Source organism: Aplysia californica, unplaced genomic scaffold (assembly GCF_000002075.1).
Source record: "Aplysia californica isolate F4 #8 unplaced genomic scaffold, AplCal3.0 scaffold01112, whole genome shotgun sequence".
In the NCBI taxonomy this organism is placed as follows: Eukaryota; Metazoa; Mollusca; class Gastropoda; order Aplysiida; family Aplysiidae; genus Aplysia; species Aplysia californica.
This window is the reverse complement of record NW_004798382.1, coordinates 169,496-179,712: the sequence shown is the minus strand read 5'-3', so window position 1 is coordinate 179,712 and position 10,217 is coordinate 169,496. Positions and strand designations below refer to the sequence as shown.

Sequence of the window (10,217 nt, the reverse complement as noted above, 5' to 3'; positions counted from 1 at the left end):
CTTCTTCTTTCCAATCAAACGTCTGTCGTCCTTATCTCCCCTCCTTTTTTATGTTTGTTACTCTCTTGTAATACCTCTAATCTTCTGGCGCTCATATGACCTTATGCAGTTGCGAGCGCCGTAAAAACCTCTACTAAAACTAAACCTCTGTTTGTTTCTCTCTGTGTGGGTGGTTGGAGGGTGTTGCTGGTGGGTTCTACGTCTGTTCTTTTTCCCCTCTTCTGTTGTTTCTGTCTACGTGGGTAGTTGGAAGGTGTCGCTGGTAGATTCTACAGTGGAGTTCACCTGAATTGAAGTCTTTGGGACCAGAAGAAAAAAGTGTTCACTTTATCCGAGGTTCAGTTGAACCATTTTGGTAGTGTGGAGGCCTAGAACCAATAGCTACACGCTGTGGTGGGTCTGGTGGGGAAGTGGGTGGGACAACACAACGGATGAGCCTAGACTAGAGCTCTTTCTTTCTGATTGAGATTGCCGTCGCCTAGGCCGAGCTGGGATAGTCTGTCGATGCCCGAGGTAAAGAATTTTATTTACACAGTATCATTTTCACAGTCTGGCGACAGTGACACGGTCTGTCCGTTCTTCGCTTTCACTCATTTTAGGCGGGACAACACAGCGGGCGAGCCTAGACTAGAGCTCTAAATATTTCTTTCTGATTGAGATTGCCGTCGCCAACGCCGAGCTGGGATTGTCTGTCGATGCACGAGGCAAAAAATGTTATTTTCACAGTCTGTTGGCAGTGACATGGTCGGTCCGTTCTTCGCTTTCATTTATTTTGGGCTTTCTCTTTATCCAATTTCCCCATGAAACCGGTTCATTTTATTCACTAATTTTTTTACTTAAACAAATAGCGTTTCAATCGGAACCACAGAATATCGTTCACTTTAACCGATTGTTCAAATAAAACGTGTTCACTTTGGCGGACTCCACTGTGCATCTGTTCTTTTTCTCTCTGTTGTTTCTCTCTGTGTGGGTGGTTGGAGGGTGTTGCTGGTAGGTTCTACAGTGGAGTCCGCTTAATTAAAGTGAAGTCTTTGGGACCAGAAGAAAAAAGTGTTCACTTTATCCGAGGTTCAGTTGAACCATTTTGGTAGTGTGGAGGCCTAGAACCAATAGCTACACGCTGTGGTGGGTCTAGTGGGGAAGTGGGTGGGACAACACAACGGATGAGCCAAGACTAGAGCTCTTTCTTTCTGATTGAGATTGCCGTCGCCTAGGCCGAGCTGGGATAGTCTGTCGATGCCCGAGGTAAAGAATTTTATTTACACAGTATCATTTTCACAGTCTGGCGACAGTGACACGGTCGGTTTGTTCTTCGCTTTCACTCGTTTTGGGCCTTCACTGTATCCGATTTCCCCATGAAACCGGTTCATTTTATCTACTAATTTTTTTTACTTAAACAAATAGCGTTTCAATCGTGACCACAGAATATCGTTCACTTTAACCGATTGTTCCAATAAAGCGTGTTCACTTTGGGCGGACTCCACTGCATGTCTTTTCTTTTTCCCTCCGTTGTTTCTGTTTGTGTGGGTGGTTGGAGGGTGTCGCTGGTGTGGTTTGCTTCTTCTTTCCTTTAAAACATCTATCGTCCTTATCTCCCCTTCTTCTTTTTTCTGTTTGTTACTCTCTTGTAACACCTCTAATCTTCGGCATTTATATGACCTTATTGTGTTGCAAGTGCCCTAAAACTCTTACGGGGGGGAAAAACACAAAAAAGACCTGATCTAAATGCTGTTGATTTGGAGTGGATGGCTGGTGTAGAATGCTGCTAGCCAGTCATTACAATCAGTATAAATTACAATCATTTTGCCAACACAAATTACAATCATTCTGACTACACAAATTACAATCATTTTGACTACACAAATTACAATCATTCTGACTACACAAATTACAATCATTTTGCCAACACAAATTACAATCATTCTGACTACACAAATAACAATCATATTGCCAACACAAATTACAATCATTTTGACTGCACAAATTACAATCTTTCCGACTACACAAATTACAATCATTCCGACTACACAAATTGCAATAATTCTGACAAACTACACAAATTACAATCATTCTGACTACGCAAATTAGAATCATTCTGACTACACAAATTGCAATCATTCATTCTGACTACACAAATTACAATCATTCTGACTACACAAATTACAATCATTCTGACTAACTACACAAATTACAATCATTCTGACTACACAAATTACAATCATTTTGACTACACAAATAACAATCATTCTGACTACAAAAATTACAATCATTCTGACTACTCAAATAACAATCATTCTGACAATCATTCTGACTAACTACACAAATTACAATCATTCTGACTACGCAAATTACAATCATTCTGACTACACAAATTACAATCATTCATTCTGACTAACTACACAAATTACAATCATTCATTCTGACTACACAAAGTACAATCAATCATTCTGACTAACTACACAAATTACAATCATTCTGACTACTCAAATAACAATCATTCTGACAGTCATTCTGACTAACTCCACAAATTACAATCATTCTGCATCTACGCCCGCACCTTTGGTCCCCCCAGGTTTCTCCCGGGAGCGCCAGTTTGGCTGCCCCCACACCATCCTGCAGATTGGCCGGAGCTCCGAGTGGTCAGTGGGTCAGTGCCAGGCCTCGCAGCTCCTCACCTGTCTGCTGTACACAGCCGCTCTGGCCAGACACAAGTTTGGGGTGAGTTTTATTCTTTCCTTTCTTTCTCTGTGTGTGTGTCTGTCTATCTATCTACCTTTTTTTTTTTGCTCTATCCATCTATCTACCTCTTTTTCTCCTCACCTGTCTGCTGTACACAGCCGCTCTGGCCAGGCGGTATGTCCACTGTTCTTTTTCTTCTCTCTGTCTGTCTATCTACCTCCTTCTCTTCTCTTTGTCTGTCTATCTACCTCCTTCTCTTCTCTTCGTCTGTCTATCTACCTCCTTTTCTTCTCTCTGTCTGTCTATCTACCTCCTTCTCTTCTCTTTGTCTGTCTATTTATCTCCTTTTTCCTCTGTCTTTCTGTCTGTCTATCTACCTCCTCTTTCTTCTCTCTCTGTCAGTCTGTCCACTTCCTTTTTCTTCTCTCTGTCTGTCTATCTACCTTCTCTTCTTCTCTCTGTCTGTCTATCTACCTTCTCTTCTTCTCTCTGTCTGTCTATCTACCTTCTCTTCTTCTGTCTGTCTGTCTATCTACCTTCTCTTCTTCTCTCTATCTGTCTATCTACCGAGTGGTCAATGGGTCAGTGCCAGGCCTCGCAGCTCCTCACCTGTCTGCTGTACACAGCCGCTCTGGCCAGGCACAGGTTTGGGGTGAGTTTTCTTCTTTCCTTTCTTTCTCTCTGTGTGTGTGTCTGTCTATCTATCTATCTTTTCTTTTCTTTGTCGGTTTGTTCACCTTCATTTTCTTCTCTCTGTCTGTCTCTCTACTTTAAAAACAAATTTATTTTTTTTTACTCTATCTATCTACCTCCTTTTCTCCTCTGTCTGTCTGTCTTTCTACCTTCTTTTCCTCTCTCTATCTGTCTCTTTACTTTCTTTTTTTTTGTTGCTCTATCTATCTATCTACCTTCTTTTTCCTCTGTCTGTCTGTCTTTCTACCTCCTTTTCCTCTCTCTATCTGTCTCTCTACTTTCTTTTTTTTTGTTTTTCTATCTATCTACCTCCTTTTTCCTCTGTCTGTCTGTCTTTCTACCTTCTTCTCCTCTCTCTGTCTCTCTACTTTATTTTTTTTGCTCTATCTATCTGTCTACCTCCTTTTCTTCTGTCTATCTTCCTCCTTTTTATTCCCTTTCTGTATACCTTCTTTTTTTCTCTCTGTTGGTCTATTTATTTCCTTTTTCTTCTGTCTGTCAGTCTATTATGTCCTTTTTCCTGTCTGTCCGTCTTTCTATCTACCTCCTTTTCTTCTCTCTGTCTGTCTTTCTATTTTCTTTCTTTTTTTTTACTCTATCTATCTACCTCCTTTTCTTCTCTCTATCTGTCTCTCTACTTTCTTTTTTTTTGCTCTATCTATCTACCTCTTTTTCTCCTCACCTGTCTGTCTGCTGTACACAGCCGCTCTGGCCAGGCACAAGTTTCGGTGAGATGACCGTTGTCCACGCTGCTGTCTTCTCTTTTCTTCTAATACATGTGAAGTGTGCTGACAAAATAAGTTACTTCTCAGATTTTAGACTGATGGAAATAGAGACATCAAATTTATAAGTTGAAGTTTTACAATTTATCAGTATGAAATGATAAAACACATGTTAAACTTGAAGAGAATGGCATGGGTTTAGAGTCTACAAATATGACCCTTGTGTTGATTTTTGGCTGATATCTCCATTCATGGATTGCGAGAAGTAACTCATTTGGTTAGCACGCTTCACATATATAGTATGCACCATGCAATGACTCATGCCCCAAAGAACAGCGACAACAATTCTATGATCAACTGAGTCATCTTTTAAACACGGTGGACGACAAAGATGATGTGACAATGATGGAGGACTTTAACGGCAGAGTGGAAACAAGGAAGACGACATGGGAGAGATACATGAGGCCACACAGTGACAGAGAAACAGATCGAAACAGCAATGGAGAAATGATATTACTGTTATGCACAGAACATGACCTCGTCATATCCAATACCTTCTTCCAAGACAAAAGGAGTCAAGTTAAAACTTTGTACAAATGGAATGACCTAAAGACAGAATCTCAAATTGATTTTATCCCGGCCAAAAGATCGAAACTGAGAAACATCAGAGACTCAAGAGTGATACTCAACTACATCATAGACACTAACCACTGACCAGTCATCGTGACTATTGACACACCAAACAGGAAAAGGCCAAATAGAAGCAAGGAAACGACGAGAAGTCGTGAATCTCAGAAATATAAATAACGATACCAAAGATAAGATACATGAACGTTTGATAGATGTATTTAACAAATTGCCCAAACAACCAGACGACTTTGAAGAGAAATGGAGCCACTTCAAGTTTTTATTTTTAGTAGAGGTTTTACGGCGCTCGCAACTGCATAAGGTCATATGAGCGCCAGAAGATTAGAGGTGTTACAAGAGAGTAACAAACATAAAAAAGAAGGAGGGGAGATAAAGACGATAGATGTTTGATAGGAAAGAAGAAGCAAACCACACCAGAGCACCCGCCAATCACCCACGAGCCACTTCAAAGCATGAGTGAACAAATCATTAAAAGAAGAGTGTGGCACCAGGAAAACAGGAGGGCAGGAAAGGAAGACAACTATATGGTGGTGGTGGTGGAATGGCCAAGTGAAAGAAGCCGTCCAACTGAAGAAAAAGGCATTCAAAAAGTGGTAGAAATCAAAAGACAGAGGAAGATTACATCATAATAATAATAATAATGGATTGCATTTATATGGCGCATATCCCCTTATGCAATGCTCTATGCGCTTAACATGAAACATTATTTTGGATTTACAAATCAATTTTATGGGCACATAGTATTACATACGCATGCACACACATACTCATGCATGCATGCACCCACACACATATACACACATACGTACACACATACACATACATACATACATACGTACATACAAACCTCACGATGATCTACAGCTTGGATGGATTCTGTCTAATCGAAATATGATGAAAATAGAAATGCTTTTATTTTTTTCTTTAAAATTCCTAGAAACAGAAAGGAACACCGCCAAACAATGAGGGTAGTAAAAGAAGCTAAGAACAGATCCTGGACAGTATATATGGAGAATAGCTGGCAACAAAATGTATAGAAGACCCCAGAGAGTTTTACAAGAGAGTTAAAAGCATGAGGATGCGGGAAGAATCATTCAACTCAACTGAAATAGTCAATGATGAGAACGAAAACCCTAACGAAAAGCCAAAGATTAAGGAAAGATGGAAACGCTATTTCCAGGAGCTGCTGAATCCTACAGGAGAAACAACAGCAAACAGCTTCTCACCGAAAAGAAACCACTCCAGAACCATCACTACTGCTGAGTGACACCCAACATGTTATGAAGAAAAGCCTCACCAAAAAAAACCGCCACACAGCAGAAGAGATCAAGCTATGCGGCCATATCGGTGAACTCTGGCTATGGAGGATATTTCACCTGGCCTGGGCGACAAGAACAACAGCGGATGACTGGCAACGAGCTGTCGTTGTACCTATTTGGAAAAAAGAAAGGTAACAAAAGAGACTGTGGAACCTACAGAGGACTATCCCTTCTCAGCCATGTGGGCAAAATGTTTGACAAAACACTGGAAATGAGAATGAAACCAATTGTAGAGACTGGACTCAGTGAATCCCAGTTTGGCTTCAGAAAAGGCAGGGGCTGTACTGAGGCTATTTTTACATTAACTCTTCAAGGACGTAGCGGACACACACGTCCGACCAGCAGCTGATCAATAACAACGTTTCTGCACATTTCGAACCACCATAAACAAGTCAGTAACTATGAGTTTGCGTATTCCATAGTATGCATGTTGATGCATGCCTTTTGAAGTTTCAAATACATGTATAGAGAAAACAAAATGGAAAACTCGTGTGAATTAAGAAGTTATGCACCAAAACAGCACACTCTTATACGTTGTGGGATAGCCAGAATGCTCGTCTTAAGTGAGTTAAGACAGTTGTGTGAGACTGCCATTGCACATGACAAAGACCTCAATATCGTCTTCGTGGATCAGGAAAAGGCGTTTGACCGGGTAGATAGATGTCAACTTTGGGAAGTCTTAGAGGAATATGGTGTAAGAGGTTAATTGCTGGAGAACATCATGGCACTTTATAAAAAACAAAGGAAATACTTTAAATGCAAAAAAATTGCAAGACATTTTTTCCGTCGTTGATCCCAACAGAATTTTGGATTTTTTGAAGGCCATTGGCCTTTATGGAAAGTTATGAAATGTTTATGTGTCCTTTAGAAAGTTGTTTTAAATTTCAATTTTAATGTACAATCTATTTACACTCAATTTTTAGCGTTTTAACAATTTTAAATAGAAATATTGACCAGTATCAGGCCAAGAAATAAACTGTTTTGAAAAAAAACCCAACTTGTTTCGCGCGCTCATATGACCTTATGCAGTTTCAAGCATGGTAAAACCCCATACGAAACTAAAAACTAAGAGGAATAATATGGTGTAAGAGGACAATTGCTGGAGAACATCACATGGCACTTTATAAAAACAGCATGTGTGCCGTAAGATCAACAGAAGGACTATCGGACTGGCTCCCCATCAGGTCTGGGGTGAGACAAGGGTGTGTTCTCTCTCCGCTTCTCTTCATCACTTACATGGATAAGATCAACAGAAGGACTATCGGACTGGCTCCCCATCAGGTCTGGGGTGAGACAAGGGTGTGTTCTCTCTCCGCTTCTCTTCATCACTTACATGGATAAGATCAACAGAAGGACTATCGGACTGGCTCCCCATCAGGTCTGGGGTGAGACAAGGGTGTGTTCTCTCTCCGCTTCTCTTCATCACTTACATGGATAAGATCAACAGAAGGACTATCGGACTGGCTCCCCATCAGGTCTGGGGTGAGACAAGGGTGTGTTCTCTCTCCGCTTCTCTTCATCACTTACATGGATAAGATCAACAGAAGGACTATCGGACTGGCTCCCCATCAGGTCTGGGGTGAGACAAGGGTGTGTTCTCTCTCCGCTTCTCTTCATCACTTACATGGATAAGATCAACAGAAGGACTATCGGACTGGCTCCCCATCAGGTCTGGGGTGAGACAAGGGTGTGTTCTCTCTCCGCTTCTCTTCATCACTTACATGGATAAGATCAACAGAAGGACTATCGGACTGGCTCCCCATCAGGTCTGGGGTGAGACAAGGGTGTGTTCTCTCTCCGCTTCTCTTCATGGATAAGCAGCAAATGACAACATCACTGAACTGAACGAGCTTCTATTTGCTGATGACCAGAGTATATTAAATACAGATGAAGAGGAATTACAAAAACACACCACAAAGCTAAATGAAGAATGTAAGCACCTGAACATGAAAACCTCCATCTCAAAAACAGAAGTTATGAAGATCAGCAGAAACCCCCGGAAACTCAACATTCTTAATTGACGGAATACAACTCCAATAGGTAGAGGAATTTAAATATTTTGGAAGCATCTATCTTCACACAAGATGGGCGTATGGACAAAGAAATAGAAACAAGAACTAGGGCGGCAAATGCAGTGACCTACCAGCTAGCACCCCTGCTCAGTCACAAGAACATCCCAACCGAAGTGAAATCCCAGCTCATCAACAGCTTCTTCATACCAGCATTACCACACCGGTGCCAAACATGGTCTTGTTTTTTTGTTTGTTTTTTTTGTAAGTGTTTTACGGCGCTCGCAACTGCATAAGGTCATATGAGCGCGCGGGACACATTAAACTTTTTCAGTTGGTAGGAAATTTTGAATTTTGCCCGGGTGGTGGCTGAAGCCTACTCTTATCGCAAGAAAGGCACAAGACTTGAAGAAAGAAAAATCCATGCATGCCAAATGAGGTGTCTCCGCAAAACCATCAACGTCACCAGAAGAGACCACATAAGAAAGGAAACCGTACGTCTACAAACTGGAATGCCACCAGTAAAAAAATTCATAGAATGTCAAAGAGTCAAATGGTTGGGACGTCTAACCAGAATGCCCCAGAAACAGCGAGCGGCTAGAGCTGACAACACTCAAGAATCCGGCTTTAAATCAAGAGGAAGACCGAGAAAGACCTTGCTGGATGGGGTTAAAAAGGTCCTGGAGCAACATAACATTTCTATCACAGACGCTACACAACTAGCACAGGACCGAAACTTGCACCTCCCCTCGACATCCTAAGAATACCAGAGGAAGGAGAAAGTAAATGTAAAAGTAGTAGGTACACCAACATATATTTGGCTGGGTCCTGTCAAAGATGGATATTACGTTCAGTTTTGAAAGTGTAAATCCATGCAATTACCTAGTTATCTAATTTTCAAAAATAATTATTTATGTAATCTCACCCCCCCCCCCCCCAAATTTTTTTATACCGCCTCCTAATATTAACATTTTTTTTGTTACGATTTGTTTTTCCCCAGGACAACGTGCGCATTCTGCCCGAGCCAATCAGCATCCAGCACGTGTCGATGCAACCCACAGGCTTCCTCCTCACGTTCTTTCAGCTCAACACGCTGGACCTGGACAACAGCGAGGCCGGCGTGAAAAATCTGGTGTGGACAGCCGACAAGTGTCAGCTGTTTGAGAAGATTCTGGGACAGCCCTGGATGCCACAGCCGCTCAAGCGAGACCGCCTTGTCCACTTTGACGGGGCCGCTTTTGAGCCGTTTTTAGCCGCCTATCTCAACGGGTGTCCAGAGTTGGCGTCCAGTGCATCGTAGCTTGTTTTAAATAGAAAAAATTAATTAATAAATTTGAAAAAGAATTTATATGTGTCACGGTGGAGTCAGGCTCTCGCCAATTTTTGGGCATGTAGAGTTATTGGTATAATCTTAAAGCTTGTTCATTTGTCTTGCTTTGGATGAAAAAAATATCCATGTATCTTGAATAAAGGTCGAGATATTTGCGAATGAAGGAGGTCGGGGTCACCTGGTTTCAGAGATAAAATTAGTGAGAAAATGGCCACCAAAGTTGAGTTATTTCCTTAACTTGAGAATATGTAGAAACTGAAAAGTTATATTTTTGGGACCTCGAATAAATGTTTTTCAGTAAAAATCCTCACAGATATGTGTTCTTTAATGGGCATGAAAGGTATTTCTCGCAGGGGATCTGTAAAGTGGGGAAAATAGACGGATCGCACAATCTGTTGATTGTTGATAGTGGTTTATCAATACGCAGCAAGCGCTCTGTTTTCAGTTAGGGTTATTATCGTGTCCTGCTCAAGGACACACCTCGGTGACCACCCGTCTAAAATGTCGTGTGTCGTCGAGGTTGCTTGCCATTCGTTTTGAGCTTGAACTCGCTGAGCAACTAGCTAGTGGAGAGTCCGTGTATAGTATTGGAAGACTGGGTGGGACTAGAGGTACACGTGTGTGAACAAGCGGGCATTCTTTTTTTTTTTTTAAATGAAAAGCATTTTTTTTAGCGCATAAGGTTTCTTTTGTTATGATTTAAATGGGAGAAGTTTTCGAGGGGTGGTCACTCGGTGTAGATCTGGCCTGTCTGTGTGATGCGCACATGTACTTTCTAAGGTCGCACACAAGTCTCTCTCATACATATATATATTTA

General features: G+C 41.4%; 1 protein-coding gene across 1 annotated transcript; it reads left to right on the top strand.

Annotated features, from left to right (window-relative positions):
• Positions 1 to 2,572: 2,572 nt before the first annotated feature.
• On the top strand, positions 2,573 to 9,402 carry LOC101850451 (39S ribosomal protein L37, mitochondrial; the record flags this gene model as incomplete). The annotated part of the gene is given in 2 exon segments (XM_005111739.3): positions 2,573 to 2,718; positions 9,071 to 9,402. Coding segments are annotated over 2 exon segments (446 nt in total), but the record flags the coding sequence as incomplete, so codon positions are not given.
• Positions 9,403 to 10,217: the final 815 nt, after the last annotated feature.